The sequence below is a fragment of the Suncus etruscus genome, chromosome 2, assembly GCF_024139225.1.
Source record: "Suncus etruscus isolate mSunEtr1 chromosome 2, mSunEtr1.pri.cur, whole genome shotgun sequence".
NCBI lineage: Eukaryota > Metazoa > Chordata > Mammalia > Eulipotyphla > Soricidae > Suncus > Suncus etruscus.
The window spans coordinates 57,964,383-57,991,087 of NC_064849.1; the positions used below are offsets into that span (position 1 = coordinate 57,964,383).

The 26,705-nt window shown below is 36.9% G+C and overlaps 1 protein-coding gene across 1 annotated transcript in view; it reads right to left on the reverse strand.

Annotated features, from left to right (window-relative positions):
- The window catches only part of SCFD1 (sec1 family domain containing 1), a 93,945-nt gene that overhangs the window by 35,356 nt on the left and 31,884 nt on the right, over positions 1–26,705 (reverse strand). Inside the window, exons 11-14 of the mRNA XM_049766662.1 lie at positions 20,044–20,183; positions 17,126–17,216; positions 15,921–15,994; positions 14,526–14,607 (exon numbers count right to left, since the gene is read on the reverse strand). Coding sequence (XP_049622619.1) covers positions 14,526–14,607; positions 15,921–15,994; positions 17,126–17,216; positions 20,044–20,183 — 387 coding nt within the window. The remainder of the gene's footprint in view (positions 1–14,525; positions 14,608–15,920; positions 15,995–17,125; positions 17,217–20,043; positions 20,184–26,705) is intronic.

The window sequence follows — 26,705 nt, forward strand, 5'->3', positions numbered from 1 at the left end:
AGGCTAGTGTGGGCAAGGCAGATGCCTTACCACTTGTGCCACTGTTCCGGCCCTACCTTAAGTATTTTAAATGGCTTTAGAATCCAATTTCTTTTTTCTTTTTTTTAAATATAATTTTTATTTTAATCATAGTGGCTTACATATCATTGACAATAATATTTTAGGTACATATTAACATAAAATCAGGGGAATTCCCATCACCGGATTGTCCTCCCTCCACCTCTGCTCCCGTCCTCCTTCCATATCCTCTTCCCTTACCCCCGGGGCTGCTAGAATAAGTGGCCCCCTCTGTGCCTGGCTTACTACTTAGTGGTCTTACACTTATTTGGTCTTGGTACCTCACTTATCCCCCCCACCCCCGCATTGGGAGGCGGGACTAGATAGTTCAAGTTATGCGGTTTTGTTTGAAGAAGAGAAAAGTAATAACCTGGAGAAAAAAAAGAATCAGATACTCTGGAAATGGGCAGAGTCCTTCTAGAGGCTTTCATCCTTGGTTTGAGAGACGAAGGGGAAAAAGAAGGTGGAACACCACAACAATACATAAAGAACTGTCAAATAAAATATCCAGTGAGCATTCCAAAAAACAAACAAAACAAAACAAAAAAGGGTAAGCACCATATGAAAGCCATGGTATTGAGATAAAAAAAATATGGCAGAGCACATAAGAAAAGAAGAAAATGGGTCCGGAGAGATAGCACAGCGGCGTTTGCCTTGCAAGCAGCCTATCCAGGATCAAAGGTGGTTGGTTTGAATCTCGGTGTCCCATATGGTCCCCCGTGGCTGCCAGAAGCTATTTCTGAGCAGACAGCCAGGAGTAACCCTTGAGCACCGCTGGGTGTGGCCCAAAAACAAAAACAAAAAAAAAAAAAGAAAATAAATAAATGGAGACATCTACTTCAATAGCCAAACCACAACAATGAAATCAACAAAAAAATAGATGAGTAAATAATAATAAAAAAAATTGTTGTGTGTGCTTTTTTTTTTTTCTCCTGCAGATGCACAGTAAATATTGGGGTCATTAGAAAAGGAATTTCCTTTGCCTATGAGATACAGGGTTTCTCCACCCGTGAAGTATATTGTCATGGGATTAACTATAGACTCCTTTCAGGTTCATTTACTCTCCCCTTGGTGCTTTTGTGGTGTATGGAAGACTTCTGCTCTGTCCTGGGTGATAACATTAGACCTCTATATCTAGAGGTCTCGGTATCTACACGAGTCAAGGAGTTGAACTTATGATTATGTCTTGCATCACCTTGTTCCTTTAATTAATTTTTTACTTCATTTCTTAAAAATCTTTTTTCTTGTCATATATATACATGAGCACATATTTTTTTATTTCTATTTTTATCTTTTTTGGATGTATGACCTGTTTTTGTTTTCTTCTCTCTCCACCCTCAAATGCACCGGCAATATAATGTAGCACCATTTCTCCCTGCAAAGGCACACTAAAAAGAGGGGAAATCTTACATATAAAAATGAGCTTTTATTTATTAGGGATAAATTTGTTTTTTTCTGGGCCTGGAGAGATAGCACAGCGGTGTTTGCCTTGCAAGCAGCCGATCCAGGACCAAAGGTGGTTGGTTCGAATCCTGGTGTCCCATATGGTCCCACATGTCTGCCAGGAGCTATTTCTGAGAGACAGCCAGGAGTAACCCCTGAGCAATGCCAGGTGTGGCCCAAAAAACCAAAAAGAAAAAAAAAATTTTTTTTCTTATAAGTTTTCCTACTCAAAGCTTTGAAATTTTAGATAATGAAAAAAAGTAAAAACCTAGCAAAGGGTGATTGATACCCTTTCCAATTTTTAAAATGTCAATTATTAAATAAAATTAAGTAGGATCTCTCAAAGAAAATGAAATTTTCATTATCAACATTACCAAGTAGTTACTAGCATACACATGCTACCAAAAGGGGGGGGGGAGAGATGGTAGGGGGGGGACATTTTCTATTGAAAGTGTTAAGTGGCCCAAGAAATCATTCATTAAATTCAAATGCTTAAAGCTACGAACAAAGAACTAAAATATAAACACAGAAAAAAAAATACTAAGTATGTTACTGTAGAGGAAGAATTGATAGAATTCTGAGTTTTTATTTTTATAAGTTTTAAAATAGAGCAGTGTTTGGGCCTGGAAGTGTTCAGGGAACACCAGGGTGATGCCAACAGCACTCTTGGGGTCATGTGGTACTAGGCCTTGCACATTATATGAATATGATCTAACACTTGAATCACACTCCAGACTTCAAAATTAGTTTTAAAGTGACTGAATATATGGATAGATTTCAGTCATTAGATAGATTTCAGTCATACAAAGATGTAAGAAGTAGAGCTATATGAATTACTAGGGAATGATTTCATCTATGAGGCAGACGAAATCAAGAGTCAATCCCAACCATTCTGCAGTAGCACAACAATAGCATATATTTAAACCGATGAAATGTTCAATTCAAATAGGAAACAATCAGGGTCCGAGAGGTAGGACAGCCTGGTAAGGCGCTTGGCCTTGCAAACTGCCTAACTGGCTTTGATCCCTGATTCTGAATGCTGAGTCAGAAATTGATTCTGGGGCCCGGAGAGATAGCACAGCGGTGTTTGCCTTGCAAGCAGCCGATCCAGGACCAAAGGTGGTTGGTTCAAATCCCAGTGTCCCATATGGTCCCCTGTGCCTGCCAGGAGCTATTTCTGAGCAGACAGCCAGGAGTAATCCCTGAGCACTGCCGGGTGTGGCCCAAAACCCCCCCCCCCCCAAAAAAAAAAAAAAGTTGATTCTGAGTGCCGAGCTAGAAGTACTCCTGAGCATTGTCAGATGTGGCCCAAAAATCAAAAATCAAAAACCAAAGCAAACCAAACCAAAATATAAAAAGGGACACAATCCTCATTCCCCCATTTCTACCTGGTCCTACAAATAGCTACTTTGGTAATTTCTTCTAGCCTTTCTGTTTCTCTATGCACATCTAAGCAAATAAAGTCTCTCTATTACAATAGTTCTGTGCCTTCTTATGTAAAGATAGATACTGTTCTGTTTCCTACTTTCACTCACCATATTTTATCTCAATATATAAAGATTTTAAGAATCTTCTTTTCCTAAAAATTTCAACCTCTTCATATTCTCAAGCTGTCTAACTGAAAAAAAAAATTTAGCGAGTGTAAAAAGCTTCCCTGAATACCAAAGATATGAAGTACTGAAACAGGAAAATATGGTAAAAAAGTATTTGAAGTAATTGAAAGTAAATAAAAGAACACCACATAGGATGGAAAGGAAGAGAGAGGTACCTAATAACACGAGACTCTTAATAGAGATAGAGTAGTGGGGGAAAATGTCAAAACTACTGGGAAACTAAGCTAACAGTCATGGGAACCGGGTTACATGAGTAAAATAAGATTGAAAAATGCTACTCTATAGTGAGTAGTAGAAATCTGTTTCAACAAGCTTCTTCTGTTTCATCATTATTCCCTAAATTTAATTCCACTAGTCACATCAAATCACTGACTTTTCACTAAATTCTGTATACACTGTTAATATTTTATGATTTAAGCTGGGGTTATTCCCCTAGATTTTTCAGGCTATTCCCCCTTAATCATCTGCCCAACAAATTTTACTTCATTTTTTTCTGAGACTCTTCAATATCCCAATTTTACCCCCTCTTCCCCAATTCAATCTACTTATTGGAAGACTATTAATATTAGTCCCTTAGGATGTATACCGACAACAGCAATTTACATTTTTTCATAACAACAATGATAAAACTATATATTATATTGCTCTTCTTTATTTATATGCTACCCTTTGAAAACTGTGAAGTCCTCAGAGTAAATCTGATTATTTACAAACCCTATGAATTTAATAGTACTTGGATAACAGTAACAATGATTAAGTATTTGCTGAACTTCAAAGTTAAGAGCAGAGGCTGGAGAGACAGCATGGAGGTAAGGCATTTGCCTTCCATGCAGAAGGTCATTGGTTTGAATCCCGGCATCCCATATGTTCCCCTGAGCCTGCTAGGAGTGATTTCTGAGCTTGGAGCCAGGAGGAATCCCAGAGTGCTGCTGTGTGTGACCCAAAAACCAACCAACCAAACAAACCAACAAAAACAAACAAAAAACAAAGTTAAGAGCAGAACATAAATAGTTCATGTAGTGATCTTTAAAATTCAAAGAAGTAAAAAAAAAAAATCCAAAGTCTTTAGTAATTTACTATATTATGCTAAATGCCATAATGGCATCTTATGTCTGTACCTACATGAAATAGTGTTTGAAGATTTGTGTACCTACACAAATAGACATTTGATTCATTTTGATTTGATCTTCTTGATGCATGAACTATTATTCACGTTTTAACTTTTAAAAGCTACAAAAATAGAAGTCAAAGCAAGTTAGCTTCCTAATGGGTATGATTTCTCTCTCTTTTTTTTTTTTTTGGTTTTTGGGCTACACACAGTGATGCTCAGAGGTTACTCCTAGCTATGCACTCAGAAATCGCTTCTGACTTGGGGAACCACATGAGATGCCAGGGATCAAACGGAGGTCTGGTCTAGGTTAGCGCATGCAAGGCAAACACCCTACCATTATGCTATCTCTCTGGCCCCTAAAGTGCTTTTCTTAATAGAGTTTTTCTCTATTAGGGATGTGGTTTCATATAAATTCTACCCTCTTCTATTTAGGATATTTTTTTGTTTGTTTTAGGGCCACACCCAGTGACACTCAGAGGTTACTCCTATCTTTGCACTCAGAAATCGCTTCTGGCTTGTGAACCATATGGGATGCCAGGGATCGAACTGAAGTCCGTTCTGGGTCAGGTGAGTGCAAGGAAAATGTCCTACTGATGCACAACCTCTCCAGCCCAATTTCTCCTTTGATTTTGGGTTTTGAGATTACACCCTATAAACAGTGCTTGTGGGACTACTCCTGGCTTTGTGCTCAGGAAACACTCTTGGGGACCTTATGTGGAACCAGGGACTAAATTGGAGTCAAGCTCCTTACTGCTTGACCTATCTCTCTGGTCTGGGTATGGAGTTTCTCTTAGATATGATGAAAATGTTCTAAAATTAAATTGTGGTTACACAACTTGTTTTGTTTTGGGGCCCCACCCAGCAACACTTATGGATTACACCTGTCTCTGCACTCAGAAATCGCTTCTGGCAGGCTCAAGGTTTCTATGGGATGCTGGGAATCTAACCCAGGTCTGTCCAGGGTTGGCCATGTGCAAGGCAAATGCTCTACCACTGTGCTATCTCTCTGGCTCCTGCACAACTTTTGACATACTAAAATAATTACTGAAATGTACACGTTAAGTATAGGCAAATTATATAGCATGGTATCATGATACCTCAATAAAGAAGTTAAATACAGGCCAGAGTGATGGTACAGTAGTAAGGCTAGAGTGATGGTACAGTGGTAAGGTGCTTGCCTTGTATGCAGCTAACCAGAATTTGATCCCCAGGATCACAAATGGTCCCTCAAGCAATGCCAGGAGTAATTCCTGAGTACAGATTACTCAGTAACCCCTGAACATAATCAGGTGTGGCCCCCAAACAAACAAACGAAAAGAGAAGTTAAATAAAAATAACCTAGCATTTCAATTTACTAATTGTGAAGAATTAGTTCCATATAGGAGAGAAAAAGAAGTGAAGTAGAAATCTTGTAACATGCCTGAGAGAATTACTACCTGTTCAGAATTTTTGTATGTACAATGCACCTACAACTATGGCTTTAAAATATTTTTTAGTGGGGGAACTTAGAATTCTCTTTCTCAAACTAAGTCTTCTGCAGAATCCTAGACTAAACAAGATACAAGTGACCCATTTAATATGTCTATAATGCTAACATTATCAGAGAATAGTGTTGAAAAACTATTAACAAGGCTATTAGTTTAATTCTCCAAAATGTGAAATTGTTAATCCCTTTTTCAAAGATACAGAAACACACACACACAAACAAAATTTTCAAGGTTACCAGAGTAGTAGTAGCAGAGAGATGAGATTCAAATCCAGGTCAGACTTCAATGTACACCACAGAAAAGAGTAGGGAAAATTATATATTCCTCAATTTATTGCTTCCTTTGCATATGCTTTATGAAAGAAAGCATATTTGTCAATTAGTACATATGTGTTATTTTGGTAATACATATAATTTATGTCTACGTGGCAAATGATTATTTTGGCCAGAGGCATAAAACCTATAGGTCCTTTTTCAATTTATTGAAATAAAGGGGAAATAACAGGGAAACAAATTCTGTAAACTCAAAAGGTTAGGGGCCAGAGAGATAGTATAGTGGGTAGGGTGCTTGCCTTGTATGCAGTTGACCTGGGTTTGACCTCCAACATCCTATATAGGTCTCTGATTTCCACCAGGAATGATTCCTGAGTGCAGAATCAGGATTGAATCCTGAGCACTATTGGGTATACTCCAAAAGCATACAAAAAACCCCCTCAGTCTTATGCAGTTTGTTCAAAGAAAGATCCAATTAGGATATAAAAGTTACAAGGACAGTAGACAAATATAAAGCAAAACAATAAGGTTAACATAATGAATCAATATTGCATAGCTCATAACAAAGAATAGACACAAAAGGGAACACAATATAATGCTATTATATATAATTGTATACCTTAATTGTATCTACTGAATATAAACTATGAGCAACTAACTTCACAAAAATTGCTTTGAAAAGTTCGTTCTGGGCCCAGAGAGATAGCACAGCGGCGTTTGCCTTGCAAGCAGCCGATCCAGGACCAAAGGTGGTTGGTTCGAATCCCGGTGTCCCATCCCCGTGCCTGCCAGGAGCTATTTTTGAGCAGACAGGAGTATCCCCTGAGCACCGCCAGGTGTGGCCCAAAAACCAAAACCCAAAAAAAAAAAAAAAGAAAAAAAAAGAAAAGTTCGTTCTAAGGCAAGCCAGAGTAGGTAGTGGGTAGGATACTGCTGAACAAGACTGACCTATTTTTACAGATCCTTGTCTCTCTCCCACCCCTAAATTTGAACCAAGAATCTGATTTTTGAAAATTCTAGTGTCTCTCTCCTAACTGCAGAGCTACTAATAACCAATATGGTTTATATTTTCTACTTGTTCATGTACTGTTTTAACATCTGTATCAAACAAGCAGAACACAGACTCATGCATGCATATATATATATATATATATATATATATATATATATATATTCATATTTTTTTGTGGGGGACTGGCAATAGCCTAATGAGTTAAAAACAAAGAGAGAGACACTTTTCAACCTTGTCCCCTTCCTTACTATAATGGAAAACTCTTTAAGAGTCATCTGAGATGTTCAATATACATATTTTACCATTTGAAAATCCATCACCTTGGAACACTTGACAGATAAGCCATACAGAATACAAAAGCAATTACCTTCTCCCTACAATTGCAGGTTCCCTGCTTCTTTCCTTTCTAGCTAAAGGTACCAATTACCCTTGAAATCCCTATTCACTACTAGCTAACAATTTTCATTTCTCACCTCAGTCTGTGACTGATTGACGACAAAGTCTTTCTGGTTCCTACCTCTTCCTATACTTAGTGTCTTATCTTCCCAGGACTATCTCGCTATCCCTTCTTCCACCATTCTTATAATACTGTGCTATAATAGTATGTGGTGTCATATATGTCAATAGAGTATAAACTTCTTGTAACAACTTCATTGCATGCCTGTGTTCTGCAAATTGATTCTGCAAACTTCAAGCTTTGATTAATATAACAAAATAGTTGTTAATATATTTTCAATTATTTAAGTTTATTTTTTGCTGCATCTCATACTGGTAAATTTTACTGATTTACCAATATAAAAACCAGGTGATGTATGAAATTATTTGCCAAAGCATTCTACAATATAGGTGGCTAAAAATATTTACTCTGGAGCATCTGATAGAGAGACTTAGAAATTTAAAAAAAAATAACAATCCTATGTCTTGTTTCTGTGTAGAGATAGGACAGAACAATGTCAGGTGAAGAATATGATGAATATGACAGTTGATCTGGGGATGTGGCTCATGCCTTGCATGCAAGAAGATCTTCATAATATCTCTACACACATAAAGAGTCTGACATTTTCACTCTTGATACTAAAAATGCTATATTTAAAAGAAAAATAACAAGGGGCTGAAGTGGTGATGCAAGTGGTAAGGCATCTGCCTGGCACACCCTAAAAGCCAGAAGTGATTTCTGAGCGCATAGCCAGGAGTAACCCCTGAGTGTCACTGGGTGTGGCCCCCAAACCAAAATAACCCCCAAATCAAAAAACAAAAAGGCCATAAACTTATTAGATCTGACTACTTTTAATATAAAATTGTTTTTACGGGGGCCAAAGAGATAGTAGGAGATAAAATGCAAGGTTTGCATGTGATCCACCCAGATTCAATTCCCTGGCACCCCAAGTGGTACCACCTCCAGCACTGTAATGAATCGTGATCTCTGAACACAGAGCCAGAGTAAGCCCTGAACACTGACAGGTATGGCCCAAATTGCCCCCCCCCAATTGATGTCATGAATTACATATTAATGCTATAGTCTGATTTAATTTGGCATTTGTAAACCATAAATATATTAAAATATTGCATCGTTAAAAATAATTAAGTGAGGGCTGGAGAGATAGCACTGTGGTAGGGTGTTTGCCTTGCATGTAGCTGATCCAGGATGGACGGTGGTTTGAATCCCGATATCCCATATGGTCGGTCCCCTGTGCCTGCCAGGAGCAATTTCTGAGCACAGAAGCCAGGAGTAAACCCCCAAAGCCACTTGTTGTGACCCCAAAATAAACAAAAAATTTAAGTCAGTCATAGTACAATGGGTAGTGCAAATCGAGGTTCAATACTCAGCACCCCAGTATCCAATATGGTCCACTGAGTACTTCCAGGAGTAATTCCTGAGTGCAGAACCAGAAATAACCCTTGAACATTGCTGGGTGTAGCCTCCAGACCAAAAAATAAATAAAAATCATCAACAAAACTGTAATAAGACAAATTCAAGAAAATATTAAATAAAAAAAACTAAGTAGGATGCATTGCCACCTGCAAAGATGATTTAGCATATATAAACTACTGCAACGCAACAAAGAAAACTCACATAATCCTATAGGGAAAATTTTGATAAGCTTTAATATTAATGATAAAAATTCCAATCAAGGCCTAAGCAATAGCACAGTGGGTAGGGCAGGGCATTTGCCTCACATGCAACTGACCTGGATCAATCAGATCTCTGGTATCCTATATGAACCCCTGAGCCTGCTAGGAGTAATTCCTGAGCGCAGTGTCAGGAGTAACTCCTGAGTACCAACAGGTGTGGCCCCAAAACAAAACATTAAATTAGAAAAAAAAGAAATTAGAAAAAAATCCCATTACAATGTATTAAAAAGTTTAAGGACTGGGGATAGCTCAAAGCTTATTCATGAGGCCTTGAATTCAATCCTGAGTACATATGGCCCCTGACTATTGTTGGCCTGAGTACCAAATTATTACACCCATTCTGCTGGTTTGCTGGCAGTGGCTGCCAACATGAATAAAGCCGGAAGGGAATACACTAAGTAAAATAAGCAAGAAGAAAAAAGACAAATTAGCAGTTGCTTTCTCTCATATACTGGACAAAGAGAAACAAAGTAAAGGAACAGATAAAAACAAGTAGAAATAAGCCTACAGACTTCCACTGCAGAACTAAAGTTACCATAAGACTAGAGCTAGCCATGGTTGGGTAACATATATTTGGAAAAAGCATGAAACTGTATTTGCTAAAATATGTACAACTGTATAAACCATAATTATTTTAAAAAATCAAGTAAAAAATCATTATATACTTTAGTTCACCCCAGAAAAGATGTAGTATGAATGGCTTCTGTAATAGGATTAGCAGGAATACTTTGCTTAGAAAAAAAAAAAAATTAGTCTTTCAGAAAGAAATCCTTTATAATTTAAAAATGATTTTGGGCCGGAGAGACAGAATGGAGGTAAGGTGTTTGCCTTGCATACAGAAGGACAGTGGTTCAAATCCCGGCATCCCATATGGTCCCCGAGCCTGCCAGGAGTGATTTCTGAGCTTAGAGCCAGGAGTGGCCTCTGAGCGCTGCCAGGTGTGAACCCCCGCAAAACAACAACAACAACAACAACAAATGATTTTACCTCTGTTACTAGAAAATTCAAATCCAAATTAGAAAATTATCATTAAAACTATATAGCAATTTTTCTAAATATTTATTTCACTCTGGGTTTAATTCTATTTAAATACTATTACAGAAGTTGCCTTACATTTTTTTAGAATAAGGAAAAAATGATTCAATCTGCAAACTTATCCTACAATTGACACCTATTGAAAACATTTAAGGGCATTTTGGTGAATCAAGGTACAGTGACTTTCTACACTAACATAATTGTAACTTTAATAACTGTTTTAAAAATAAAATAAGAACATTTAAATTATAACTAAATGATCTATTTAAAGAAACATTTTAAATATACACAAAATGAGGGGTGAGAGAGACAGTACAGTGGGTAAGGCCTTGCACATGGTCAACCTGGCTTAGATACCTGGTGTACCACTACCTCCAATGTGTCCAAGAACCTCTACCACTGTCCCTGTGTCAATACTAGCTCATATAATAACAAGATTCTTAGAGAAAACTCTCCACTTTTCTATACTAATGAAATCTCTTCTAGTAAGGTAACTGAGAATATGGGGTTTGTTATAAATATAAATATACAAAATATTCAAATATGTCCCTATGTTAAAAAGTAAAAATATCTTCTAATACTGACTTTCCTAAGCTAACCCAACAAGCAGCATCATGTTCTGTATATAACATATTCTTCCCTCTGTAATAACAGTTTTGTTTTTTAAATCACCTATGGTAGGAAAGGGTGTCTTTCTTAATAATAATTACCTCAAAATGCTTTCATATGAAATCAACTAACTTCTTGAATGACAAATCATTTCTTAGTATAAGCTGCTTTGCCTGAGATTAGTTAATCCTCAATTTCATTTATAAAAAAATGTTCAAGTGACCAGGCCTGAAAGTAGAACTGTTTGCATATATTTTAATATTAATGTGATGTCTATCAACACAAACTGATTTGCAAATGATATAAAATCATTACTGTGAAGATTATAAGCTTTATAAAGAATTTAAATAAACTATGCCTTAAAAACACCACAAGAGCCCACTTTTCCACTTAGCTATATAGTCATCTTCTAATTCCACACTTCTATATCCTATCAATCATATTCCTTAGCAAATTTACCATTTAAAACAAAACCAGAACCTGATATTAATTTCGAAAGACCTCCTCCCATCATATTTATGTAACTATTTCCTTTGACTTTTACTCTTACTCTTTCCTCACTTTAAGCAAATTGGTCTTTTTCTAGGTTATCAAACACACTAATCTGTTCCTGTCTACATTTTTAACACTTATTTGTTCCTTTGTTTGAAATGCCTGGTCTTGACCCCTGGAAACTTGGGTCTCCAATCTTTGCAAAGATGATTTTCCTAACCAATTACTTTAGCCTTCAGCTACTCTACCTCACATCATTTGTATTTATTTTCATATCACTTTTATCCCGTTTTCTATTTTTCTTTTTTGTGTGGAGAAGAGCTTCTAAACAGGATTAGGGGCTACCATGGCTTCACCAAACAGTGGTAGGAAGGCCATGAAGTCTTGGGGATCAAACTTAGAGCACTGTGCATGCCAGTGTTAAGACATGCACCAAGACTATATGTCCCAGAGCCCTAAATTTGTTTATTTTATTTACAATCACTATAAAAAAAACAAAAAAGTTTTATGATGTTTGCTGAAAAATTTCTAGGGTCAGCCACACAAACACACATACATATACAAACATATATACTGTATTTTCCGGCGTATAAGACGACTTTTGAAACAAAAAATAGTCAACCGAAAATTGAGGGTCGTCTTATACGCCGAGTATGAGTATATCCCCAAAAATGTTTCAATATGCCACTAAACAAAACAAACAAACAAAAAAAATCAGGCTGCAGAGTTTCCAAATCTCTTTCTTGGGGGCTCCCAAACAGTATTCAGGAGATCTGGGGGCCACTTCTGGCAAAACCCAGCTAACCATGTTGGTGGTTCAGTGCTAGGGTCCGAGGATGGGGTGTTGTTTGGTTCATGTAGTGGGGGAGATTAACTGACGCCACCAGGGAATTGCCAGAAAAGGTGCCTATGATAAGGGACCAATCACTGCAACGCTGCTCAGACAGCCTCTCTAACTCAGCCAATCCAAGCAGGCTTTTGATGCATGCAAATAAGACAATGTTTGGACTCGAATCTACACTGTAAAAAGCCTGCTCAGATTGGCCAGAGTCAGAGAGGCAGTCTATTACAGTATAACCTTTGAACCTTTGCTTGTTGTGATTGATTCACTGTGGTACATACAGTTGCAGCACAGGAAGATTCTGTCTGATACAGCGAATATAGGCCTAAACCTATGTTTTAACTGCAAAATTAGGGGGTCAGTCGTTTTATATGCCGGAAAATACGGTATGTGTTTATATATATATATATATATATATATATATATATATATATATATATATATATACTATTGAAAAAATTACTTTAACCAGAATTTTTACAAAGTAGCTCTAATCTCTAACCCAGAGTATGTACATTCATAAATACTCATAAATTTGTGGAATAATATTTGCAAAATTTTTGCAATCATGTGCTGTACATAGGTATAGTAATTATTTACTTACAATATAACTATATAAGTTACTATGTAACTATGTAAAAATTCAGTTAGGCATTAGAAATGGAGTTTGGCATTTTTCCTGTTATACAGCTATGAAAATGGAATTTTAAATAATAAAAAAATTGAATGATATATGCATGAAAAGTGTAATTGAAGAATTTAAAGACTGGTACCTCATTAGAAATGGTTTAATAATCGAGGAAAAAATAATGAAAACCTATGTATAACATAAATCCCAAAGCTATTAATTTCTTAGAATTTGTTTATACTTTCTTAGAATTTTCTTCAGCTGTCTATCTGGTCTAAGTGTACAACTTGACTCACCTAGTTATATATAATATCTCCATAAGAGATTATGTTCAATGATCTGAACAGTCATTTTAATTTTCCATATATGGGTGGGAAAATATCAGCAGAATCACTGCAGACTACACAATTATATTTCTATTAGTGTAGGTTAAAGAAAACCAAGTATCTATCAAAATGTGGAACAAAGAAAATAATTCTATTGTCAGTTTAATAGAAATTATGTAGTTTCTTGGCGCAATGCCATTGTTTATCTCTATTAGCTAGTTTTGAATGTTTTGTTTGCTATTCCTGAGCCACTTCTGCCATGATCAGAGGAAGGTAATGGTGGTGGTGGTGCAATACTCCCAGCCTGGCTCTAGTGGAGACAATGTGGCCCAGAATTAACTTGGGGCTTCTACATGCAAAGCATGAGCTCCAGTTCTTGGAGCTATCTCCCTCACCCTCTTTGCTTTTTAAATCATTAAGAACATTTAAGTCCTTTTCACATAAATTCAAAGTGTAATCAATCACCTTCACCACATAACAAGCTGAAAATTCAGCTATTTTAGACTTCTTTTTCAAGCTAGTAACAATAACAATAGACCAGGGTTTGGGGAAAGTGGAATTCAGTTTTGTGTCCAGAGAACTAATGACAGTAGAATAGAGAAAAACATCATAGTGCTTAAATAAAGATATTACAAAAAACAAACAAAAAAACAACAGAGAACATGTTAAGTTGCTATGTAATGATCATGTAATAATAATATGGTGTTAGGCTGCATTTTTTGTATGGATTTGAGGCCCAGGAACCAGAAAAAGAGAAAATAAAGGAATTAAATAAACTAATAAATATAAATATATATTATATATTTATATAATATTTATATATATTTATATATATATAAAAGATTTGTATCAAAATTACAGTATAATAGAAAATAATAAAAAGTTCTAATGATGCGTTTAAAACGAAAAAGTCCAGATATTTTTGATGGAATTATTATTATTATTATTATTATTATTATTATTATTATTATTATTATTATTTTGGTTTTTGGGTCACACCCGGCAGCGCTCAGGGGTTACTCCTGGATCTAAGCTCCGAAATCACTCCTGGCAGGCTCGGGGGACCATATGGGATGCTGGGATTCGAACTACCATCCTTCTGCATGAAAGCAAATGCCTTACCTCCATGCTATCTCTCAGCCCCATTGGTGGAATTATTTTAAAGGAGTGTCTAAATCTATCTTATATTGGTTTGGGGCCATGTGTGGCTAAGGGATCATTTCTAGCAGGGATCTTAGCTCTGTATTATCTCTTTATCCCCTAAATTTGTATTATAATGGTTAGATACTGAATGTGTAATCTTGGGAAAATCATTAATCTTCAAGATTCTTCAAGATTTGCTTATTCCCCAAAAATAAAAATGTCACCTTCTAATTAGGAATTTCTGAGAAAAATAAACATTAAAGCATTTAATAAAGCATAACATAATGAATATAAATTCTATTTTGGGGGAAAATTACATTTACCTTTATATGTTCTAAAACAGCAGTAGCAACATTTGTATGGAGATCAATAAGCCTTTTCTTTTCAAGGAGTTCTGGTAAAGAACTACAAGTAACAAGAGTTGAAAAATAACCAGTAAAAATTCTAAGTAAATGATGAACTTTAATAAAACTCATATCTGGGGCCGGTGAGGTGGCGCAAGAGATAAGGTGTCTGCCTTGCAAGCGCTAGCCAAGAAAGGACCGCGGTTCAATTCCCTGGCATCCCATATGGTCTCCCCAAGCCAGGGGCAATTTCTGAGCGCTTAGCCAGGAGTAACCCCTGAGCATCAAACGGGTGTGGCCCCAAAAAAACAAAACAAAAAACAAAAAAATACAACAACAAAATAAAACTCATATCTGAGCTTTATTTTTTAATTGTTTTTTGGGTCACATCTGGCAGTGCTCAGGGGACACTCCTGGCTCTATGCTCATAAACTGCTCCTGGTAGGCTCGGGGGACAATCTGAGATGCCAGGATTTGAACCACCATCCTTCTGCATGCAAGGCAAATGCCTTACCTTCATGCTATCTCTCCAACCCCGTATCTGAGCTTATTTTGAGAACACTTAGAACAGTAAAGCAGTGATATAATGACAAGTTAAACTATTTTTTTTCTCTCACCATCACCTGTTAAACAACTATTTATTAACTTCAATGAACTAAATTTAATCTATAGGCTTGAACACATATGCATTATTTTTAATTAGATGTAAAAATATATACTATTTACTTTTACAATAAAGGCAGATTAAAAAATAAAATAATACCTACCACATATCATTATTTATTTCTTTTTTAAAAATTAAATTATTATTTTGGTTTCTGGGCCTTACCCAATAGTTCTCAGGGTTTATTCCTGGCTCTACTCAAGGAATTGACCAAATGGAATGCCAAGGACAGAACCCAGGTGGGTTACTTGTAAGGGAAATCCCCTACTAGCTATATTATCATTCCAACTCCTAATTTCTTCCCCATTATTCCAATTTCAAAATTTGGAGGTTTAGAATAGATTACTGGAAATAAGATTTTACTTAGGTTTCTAAATTATGTTCTCTCTCCAGAGTATCAAAGTATCAAAAGGACAATGCTTATTTATTTAGCCTTAGTAATAAGAGAAGCAATAACTAATAATTCATATATAACCGAAATGATCTTCTTAATAAAATTACCACCATCACACTATTATATAGTGAAAGCAAAATAATCTGTGATGTAGAGGAAATGAAAATCAACTTGAGCATATTAAATAAGTAATTTAGTTCTTCAATCTTGAAGATGCTAGCATCTATTTTTTTACTATTACAAATCCTAATTTTTAAATCTCTCAAATAAATCTTATCAACATAAAGAATTCAAAGAAAACAGACTCCTTACTTACCTAACAGCTGAAGTTAGCTTAGCAGTATTATCAGATAGCATACTTATGGCTCCCTCATCTTCCCCTTCTAGTCCCTAGAAAGAAAAACAGTACCAATATCATCTAAAAAATCCTAAACTCAGACAAAAATAAATTAGCCCTGGGTCTAATCCCTCGCACTGCAAAAGACAAAATTAACATACTCCTAAAAATATCGAAAATGGAAAGATTGAGGTCACCCATAATAATAAATCTTGTCTTTTTTTTTTTTTTTTTTTTTGGGCCACACCCGGCGGTGCTCAGGGGTTACTCCTGGCTGTCTGCTCAGAAATAGCTCCTGGCAGGCACGGGGGACCATGTGGGACACCGGGATTCGAACCAACCACCTTTGGTCCTGGATCGGCTGCTTGCAAGGCAAACGCCGCTGTGCTATCTCTCCGCTAAATCTTGTCTTTTAAGGAGCAAACATATGCATTTTAACAGTTACAGAAAAGTTTGTCATCGAAGACCTTGCACACAGTTAACCTGGGTTCAACTCCCAGCAGCCTATTTGGTCCCCTGAACCCAACATGAGTGAACCTTTAGTGTATAGCCAGTAGTAATTACTAAGCAGTGCCAGGCATGGCCATTCTTCCCTGCTCAAAAACAAAACAAAAACAAACAACAAAACATATATACAAAAGGAGAAAAAAAGAAATAAAATGTCATTGTCAAGCAGTGTAATGTCTGTATGACTAAAAAAGATGAGTGGCATTTTCAGATTAAAAAGAAGTCACAAGTAGTATCTGAATTTATCACAGAATAAACAACTTATAATAAACCTTTAAAATAAAACCACATAATTTTTCAGATTCTTCAAAAATTTTTGCTCTTATTTCAATGTTTTTTTTCTTTCTTTTTTTTTGTTCTATACTCTGTGATGTTCAAGACTTATTTCTGGCTCTGCATTTAGGGATCATGCCTGGCACTGCTTGGGGGATCATATGAAATGCTAGTGACTGGACTGGGGTCAGCCACCTGCAGACAAGCATCTTACCTTCTATAATCTATACTAACTTTCCAGCCCCTGATTATTACAGATATTTTTATAAATTGCAGATATTTTTGCTGTTATTAAAGAAATTTTTTTTTAATTTTGAGGTACAAAAGCTTACTTATTATGCTTTGTACCCCTCCAGTTGTCCTACTTCTCTTAAAATTCCCTAAGAAAGCAAAGAGAAACTTACCATAATGCTTTTAAGTCGTTTAACTTCATCTTCCTGTGCTCTGTAAGAGTCTAGTTCTTGCTGAACTGATTCTGCAACTTCTGGGAATGGACTGAAAGAGAATTATGTAAGAGAAACTAAGAATGAAAGTAAAAAATGACTTTAGAGTAAATTTGAAAATATGTACTATGAAGATGCATTTTAAATGCAGTTATTAAGATTAAAAGGGCCAGAGAGATAGCACAGAGGTAGGGCGTCTGCCTTGCAAGCAGTCGACCCAGGACTGACAGTGGTTCGAATCCTGACATCCCCTGTGCCTGCCAGGAGCGATTTCTGAGCACAGAGACAGGAGTAACCCCTGAGCACTGCCAGGTGTGACCCAAACAAACCAACAAACAAAAGATTTGAATATATTTTCTATATAAACACATGGCATAAAAACAATTACTTTTTCCTTATAGCATTTATTTGTTATTACTTAAAATGCATATGCTATGGGTTGGGGAGACTGCTCAGTGGTCATGCTCTGAGACGTGAGTTCAAACTAAGCGTTACACAGACAACAAGGATTGATTCCTAGCACAACATATGGTTGGTTCCCTGAGCTCTGTAAAAAGTGATCCCTAAAGGTAGAGCCAGGAGTAAGCCCAAAGCCCCTTTCCAAAATATATAGAAATAGGTATATAAAAGTATGGATGGCAATTTTGTTGGTCTACACTTTTCTTCCAGGTTGAGTGCGGTTTAGTAGTAATTTATACGTTTGTTACATAACTATCATCAAGTAGCTCATTTGGATAAAGTGTCACACAATAATACTCTTGAATAAATATAAATAAAAATGTTAATCATAAAATAGTTTCTAAAATAGACATTTTTCATTTATAGTGTCTCTAGAGCATGAAATAAGAACTTTCACTCTTCCTCAGCCCTGAAACTTGATAACACTTCACTAAAAATTAGTGCCTTTTATCCAGGAAACTAAAAAAATTGCTGAAAACATTTTGAGGAATGCAGTCTACTTTTATATTAAAACAATCACTAAGCTCAGCTCCAGCACTATTTATCCAGACAAAAAATGGTATTGGGGTCTGAGCACTGCACTGGAGAAGCAGCAGCATGGTTCCAACTAATCACAATAAAAACTGTCTTTAGATCAAGCGCTTAACCTCTAAGAACCCTGCTGCCATCTGTAAAATGTGCTGGTTGAACTACATAATCCTTACAATTGCCAGCATCTTCAGATTTCAGGGTTAATAGATAACTACAACTATTTTCATTTATTGAATACTTACTGTATTCTAAATACTATTTTTTCCCTTTATTCTCTCATTTAATCCTGACCACAGTGCTGAGGAATACATAATTAAGTTAATTTAGTTAAAAACAGGGATTCTATGATCTGCCAGAACTGAATATTATTTCTGTGATTTTAACAATAAAAGCTGTAGGGGCCAGAGTGGTGGCGCAAGAGGTAGGGCATTTGCCTTGTACACATGGGCCATGGTTCAATCCCCTGGTGCTCCATATGGTCCCCCAAGTCAGGAGAGATTTCTGAGTTCATTCATAATCAGGAGTAACCCTGGAGTGTCACCGGGTATGGCCCAAAAAGCAAAAAAAGAAAGAAAGAAAAAACAATAAAAGCTGTATGACTCTGAGAAAGTTAATTTTCAGTCTACTAACTAAATCTTTGTAATAACTATCTGGAAAAGGGTACTAAAATTATCAATTTACATTTTACTGATTAGTAAATTCAAGCTAAGAAAGATTTAAAGTCACTTATTTAATTCTCTATTTCATTGTATTTGTACCACATACTTTTGTAGTATGATATTTAGAGTGAGGGCTACTCAGGGCCATTCCTAATTGCAAATAAAAGATCAACATTCGAATACACATATGATTGCTAAAATTATATGGTCTGAAAAAAAATACACTGAAAATGTACAAATTTGAACTAAGATTTTTCTCTTTTTTTGGTGAAAGATACAGCAGTAGTGTTAAGATGTTTCTTCTTGTCTTTATATTCTAATAGTACTTAAAATTATCATAGTCAAAAGGAAGTGACTTTTCTTTGAAGAGAAAATAAAATTATAACAATGTGATTTTCCATTGTTAAAAAAAGCTATCAAAAACACAAGACATGCTCAAAACTCAGGTATATTCTATGTCCTATTTCTTTCAATCTTGACATAAATGAGGAAGAAATAAAACCACAGTCATATAAAGAATACAATTTATAAATGTATAGAAATAGGTGACAAAATAGTCAAGACTATAACAGAGAACATATTTCCCTATTTGATGATGAACAAAATCTTTTTCTTTCATAGGAATGATTTTTTGTTTAGAATAAAATTTTTGCTAATAGGATCACTAAGTTAACTTTTATAATGATTACTGACTGGGCAGGCTGGGACAGGTTAGGTGGTATAGGATGGACTCTGGGAATATTAGTGGAGGAAGGTGGACACTGGTAGTGGGAGTAGTGCTGAAAAATTGTATATCTAAACCTCAATCCCTAGCATCATATAGTCTCCTAAGCCTGCCAGGAGTAATCTCTGAGCACAGAGCCAGGAGTAAACCCTGAATGCTGCTGGGTGTGACTCCAAAAAAAAAAAAAAAAAAATCCTAGGAATCATAATTACATAGATGCATAATCTTGTACAGATAAAACACTATGACTTTTATTTTTTTAATTCTGGACTATATCCAGCTGTGCTCAGGGGTCACTCCAGGCTCTGTGCTCAGTAATTACTCCTAGTGGGCTCAAGACCCATATGGGATGCTGGGATTGAACCTGGATTGGTCATGCAAGGCAAGTGCCTTATCTGCTATATTATCCTTTCAATGTTCCTTTTTGATTTTTTTAAAAATCAGATTAAGTCAGATGAAATCTTTAGATCTTTCTAATGGGCAACTTATCTTTTACTAATACTTACCTTCCTTTATGTTTCTGCCAAAATTTGTCAACTGGAGTCAAATCATAAGACTTTTTGTTTTTCCTCTTTGGCCTTGCACCAGCTGGAGAATTTTCCATTCCTGAAGATTCTTCCAAATTAACTCTATTTAAGTGGAAATCCTAGGAAAAAGTTAATTTTATTTCAAATAATTTTATGAAATGAAGAAACCATAATACTCTCTACAACAACAACAAACCAGAATAAATTCCTGATGCTCTTGCTAGTATTTCCAAGGACAAAAACCTTCCAAATTATTACAGATTAAAGTTTTTTTTTTTGGTTTTTGGGCCACACCCAGTAGTACTCAAGGGTCACTCCTGCCTCTGAGCTCAGAAACTACTTCGGGCAGACTCGGGACAAATGGGATGCTGGGGATAGAATCTGGGTTGGCTGTGTGCAAGGCAAATGCCCTATGTGCTGTGTGTGGTATTACTCTGGCCCCACAAATAAACTTTTGATTAGTATTTTCATTAAAGTAATAGTTGCATATGATTAAAGATTCAAATAACATAAAACGCATGTTAAAGATCCTGTGATCTTTCTAGGAAATTATTTTTGCAATGTCAGCAACATACTATTCTTTTTAAAGAATTGAATTACATATTTGATACTTTATTTTATCATTTATTAGTACATTTAAAAACTTTTATTCTAGCTGTATGTATGCTATCTCATAGTAGCTCAATATTTGTCTCTATCTTTTTATTTGAATAGGCCTCTTTTTAGAAGGTATGCTCAGATAGTTTATTGGTCATGCCATTCCTGGCCTGATATGCTGTGGATTGAATTTGGGGTCTCTTGCATGCACTCCTGCCATCTGCCTGACCCCTTGATTCGTCCTGGTATTTGTTTCTAGTAACAAACATACCATTAAATAGAACCTTTAAATCCTATTGAGTGTTGACTTTCTAATATCATTTGATTTATGAGCTACATTAAAAATATAAGTTATGGGCCCGGAGAGATAGCACAGCGGTGTTTGCCTTGCAAACAGCCGATCCAGGACCAAAGGTGGTTGGTTCGAATCCCGGTGTCCCATATGGTCCCCCGTGCCTGCCAGGAGCTAATTTTGAGCAGAGCCAGGAGTAACCCCTGAGCACCGCCGGGTGTGGCCCCCAAAAAAACCCCCAAAAATAAAAAAATATATATATAAGTTATGATCTAAGTAGCATTTCCTTTCACATATATTCTAAGAGTTAGCCAGACCAGTAGTGGCTAAACTTTTCTAACTAGCACTATTTTTATTCATGTGAGAATGATGTTTTTTGCTTTCTCAAAAATCATGACATGTCAAACAGTAAGCCTTCCATTCTTTCATGTGATGTTTTGTTTTTGGGGTCATATCTGGCAGTGCTTTGGGATTGTTCCTGGCTCTACACTCAGGAATTGCTCCTGGTGGTGCTTGGGGGCCATGTGAGATGCCTAGGATCAAACTTGGGTCAGTTGCATGCAAGGCAAATGCTCTACTTGCTGTACTGTCGCTCTGGTCCCATGTCTCATATTTTTAACAAACTAAAATCCATCTGCCATACCCTATAGAACATACAGTCATCAACAAAATTTCCTATTCTGAACAACTACTGTCTTGCTAGGATTGAACTATAACAGCTACCCTGTGTAACCTTTGGAGATGGCTTTTTTTCCCTTGTTACACACCTTCCTAACCACTTCCAGACCATTTACTTGTCCACTTTGATAAAACTTCTGCAGTTTTTTTCCCCATCAGAGACAGAGTATCCCTTTTCACTTCCTGGATATTTTTTTGGCAAATCATAAAGGTATTTTGGCTGTTACAGGGCCGGGCGGTGGCGCTGGAGGTAAGGTGCCTGCCTTGCCTCGCTAACCTAGGACGGACCGCGGTTCGATCCCCCGGCGTCCCATATGGTCCCCCAAGAAGCCAGGAGCAACTTCTGAGCGTATAGCCAGGAGTAACCCCTGAGCCTCACAGGGTATGGCCCAAAAACCAAAAAAAAAAAAAAAAAAAGGTATTTTGGCTGTTACAAATAAGGGAGTACTACTAGAATTTAAGGGCAGAGACAAGCACCTCAAACATCCTACATTGCAGAAGATCTCATAACAAAGAATTTAGTTGGTCCAAAATATCTACCATAATGTCAAGTTGGAACACCTACAGTCATCCTAGTCATTAATGCCTCCAGACCAGCATTATACTGATCTCCAGCACCATTAACTTTTCTCTTTTGTTCATTTTCATTGGTACACAAACATGCAGTATTTCCTCTCCTTTATAAATATTTTCTGACCTCATATTGCTTTCCAATAATAATTTATTTTCTATACAGCAAAAAGCTTTTAAGGTTTATCTGTAGTTACTCTTTTTTTTTTGGTTTTTGGGCCACATCCGGCAGTGCTCAGGGGTTACTCCTGGTCCCCATATGGGACACCGGGATTCGAACCAACCACCTTTGGTCCAGGATTGGCTGCTCGCATGGCAAACGCCACTGTGCTATCTCTCCAGGCCCCTGTAGTTACTCTTAAAGGCTTTTCTTGCCAATCTATCTTAAACCTGTTTTTATGCTTCACTCCTAAAGTTGCTACTATCAACCTAAAGCTATTTATAACCTTGACAATGCTACATTCAACTGTGACTTCTTAGATTCAGCATCTTTCCAAGTAAATTCTGGGCTTGACCTGGAAACAATGAACTCTCTGACTTCTAAAACAACACAGATTTACTCATACCTCACACTACATTGTACAGTTTTGTGCATCTCCTGATATGCTGGATGTTAAAACAGCTTTTTTTTTTTTAACTAGACTCATTCACTTGAAAAATTCATCTTATTCTTGACTTTAAATATCATCTACACATAGAAAATTTACTTCAGAAGACCAGATTTTCTTTTGAACTCCAGATTCAGATATCTCTCTATCTGCACTTGAATATTTAAATTTTGTTTCTGGGGCGGGACCCAGCAAAACTGAGGACTCCTGGTTCTGTGCTAAGAGATCACTCTTGAGGGGGCTTGGAAATTATATATGGTGGCAGGGATTGAACCTGGATTAGCCATATGCAAGGCACAAGCCTTACAAGAGTGTAAACCTTATCTGTATTATTATTTTTCAGCTTTTTAATATTTTAATAGGAATCTCACATTAGAAATTGTTAAAAACTTGGGCTGGAATGATAGCACAGAGGTAAGGCATTTGCCTTGCATATGACCAATCCAGGACTGGCCTGGCTGGATTCCTGGCATCCCATATAGTCCCCCGAGCACAGATTGAGCACAGAGTCAGGAGTACTCCCTTCTCTCCAGTGCCTTCGGGTGTGGCCCAAATATCACCCCCCCACCCAAAAGTCAAAAACTCAAATCTAAGTTTTCCTTTGCTACAAGTTGCTCCTTCCTTGTTTTTCCCATTTCATTAAACAGGTCCACACTTTGAGTCATCATTGACTTTAAATTTTTTTTTTACTTTTTGGATCAGACCCAGCAGAACTCAGTTCTTAATCTTAGCTGTGCACTCAAGGGTAATTCCTAGTGCGCTGATGCGACCATAATGAAAGCCACAGTTGAACCCAGTTTGGCCACAAGGAAAGCAAGCGTCCTATCTGCTCAACTAACGCTGTAGCCCCCCTCTGCTATTTTAAAGCCCATCTTCAATTCATCAGCGATTCTTATACTCTTTATTCAATAATTAACACAATCCCTACCATTTCCATCCTGATATTAGATACCACCATCACTAACTTCAAGTGCCTAATAACTGACCTTTTTGGATATTTCCTGCCCCATCGTAAAGGCTGTTTCAACATGGCTGAAGATTTTGTTTTGTTTTAGTTTTGGGGCCACACTTGATTGTGCTCCTGGCTCTGCATTAAAGAATCATTCCTGGCAGGCTCAGCAGACCATGTGGGATGCCAGGGACCAAACCTGGCTTATCTGCTGTATGCCAGGTATAAAGGTCAATAGCCCCAGGGTATATTTTTAAGCACTTCAGTATTACTTTTACTCAAAACTTCACGTGGCTTCACATTTCTCTCAAAATAAAAGTCTACATTCTTATATAATGTTCTTCTATTTAGCTCCCTGTTTCCCATTTAACTTCATGTCCTGCTACTCTTCCCCTGCTTTATTTGTTTTGGGGCTACACTTGGTGATGCTTGGGAGTTATTCATGGTTCTGGACTCGGGAATTAATCCTGACTGGCTCAAGGTTCTAGGGGTGTGAATCTGGGTGGGCTGCATGCAAGGCAAGGACCCAACCTGCTGTACTATTTGGCCCTCTCTTGCCTCATTTTACTCTAGCAACTTTGGCTGCCACCTTTTTGAACATTGGCATTTTTCTGCCTGGAATGTTGTCCTTTAAAAAGATACGTTACATTTCTTTATCTTTTTCCTAATTTAAGACTGAAACCTGGGGCTGGAGAGATAGCATGGAGGTAAAGCATTTACATTTTATGCAAAAGGTCATTGGTTCGAATTCTGGCATCCCATATAGTCCCCCGAGCCTGCCAGGAGCGATTTCTGAGCATAAGAGCCAGGAGTAATCCCTGAACGCTGCCGGGTGTGCCCCACAAAGAAAAGACTGAAACCTGTTCACTATTATTTATCTTTACCTTCCAAAATGTTACAAATTCTGTTTATTGCCCACATCTCCTTTTAGAATGTTAACTTCTATTAAGATAGAAATATATTCATCCACTCTGTTTATTACAGTCATATATTAAAGAGCATAAAATCAGATTTCTACTTTCAGGATTTAATTCAAAGGTGCCATTGATTCTTCTAGTCCTCTACTGAATTTGAGTTGACTACCTTGATACTCATCATAGAGTATAGGGTATTGGAAGATGAAGGATACAGAATCAATTAAAATCCTGAAATCTGTAACATCATCTGGAAGCAATCCTCTACCAGGGAAGACCCTACCACTGCTGAACTGCTCAAAAGAGACTTCCCTCAACACTAAGAAGACTTGACAACAATGACCTGCTCATAGGACAGGGCTCTCTGCATTGCCCTTTTATTGTGAGGTGAAACTAGAGGACACTCTACACCATCCTGGCTTCAATTTAGGATATGTAGATTCCAGGATCTTTAATACAGAAACATGATATCAACAACAGAGACTGTGAGAAATAAAAGTGTATTGGCACTACAGACAATGACTTGGATTGGAAAAACTCATTTGCCTGGAGCCTAGAGTTGGTCTTCTGCCAGGAAACTTCAGGGGTAGGGTCTCCTTGTATTTAGGCCAAGGCTTTTCCTTTCCATGTCCCTCATATTTTGGTGGGCCTATGCAAACAATAACTGCAACTCTAAAACTGTTTTTATGGTGCTCCTTTGACTTTAATCCAAAAAAAAAAACCCACTTAAACTTTTGAAGTTAACTTAAACTAATATGCATGTGCAAGGAAATGTAAGAATACATTATGCCTTCAATGTTTAAGAAGTTACATAAGTTTTATGGCCTTAGATTGCTTTGTGTACTGTTAAGAAATGTTATAATGTACTACAATCTGGGGACTTGAGGGACAAAGTAATTGTACATGGGTTCTATTTTATTTTTCTTAATGTTCTTTGGCTGAAAGTTCAAAATTAAGGTATCAGCAAAGGGTTTTCTTCTAAGAATTCTGTTTATGGGTGATCGTCCTTCCACTGTAACTTTACCTTTTCCTCTTTCTTTGCATCTTTGTTCTCATAATTAAAAATAAATTTATTTAAAAAAAAAACCCTGAAATCTGATTTATTTAGGTATATATTTTAAAAGAAAAATTATATCACAAAGTTAATATCTTTTATTTCTACATATTTTAGGCAATCTTTGCAATAATAATATTATATGCTATAATCTCTAGAGGCTTGGACTAGGAGTTTGAGTATACATAATATTCCCAGTGCATCTGAAAATGGGATCTATATAAACTATTTTCTTCCTTTCCTTTTCATACCACCACTGCCAACAATATCACTGATTTGATTAAAAATCCTAAATTAGTAACATTAGTATCAACGCATCACTATTCTCTACTATACACTTTTTCCTTTGAAAGGGGGGCACATCCAATTGTGCTCAGGAGTTATTCATGACTCTGTACTCAGGAATTATCCTGGCAGTGGTTGGGGCATCATACAGGATGCTGGGGATCAAAGCCAGGTCATCCTCAAGAACCTATCCACTGTACTATCTCTCTGGCCTATCATATACTTACTTTTCTTTTTTTTTTTTTGGTTTTTGGGCCACACCCTGCGGCCCTCAGGGGTTAGTTACTCCTGGCAGGCTATGGGATGCTGGGATCGAACCCAGGTCCGTCCTGGGTCAGCCACATTGCTATGCATCACTCCGGCCCTCTATCATTCACTTTCTTTTCATTTTTTTTGGGTCACAACCGGCAGCACTCAGGGGTTACTCCTGGCTTCATGCTCAGAAATCGCTCCTGGAAGGCTTGGGGGACCATATGGATTGCCAGGATTTCTGCATGAAAGGCAAACGCCTTACCTCCATGCTAATTCTACAGCACCTATCATTTACTTTCAATGGTACTAAATCCCATCACTTTCTTGTCCTTTTTTTTTTTTTTTTTGGTGCCATGAATTGAACGTAGGTTGGATGTGTGCAAGAGAAACACCCTACCGTACTAACCCCCTATATTTCTCAGTTTTGTCTTTCTCACCTGTA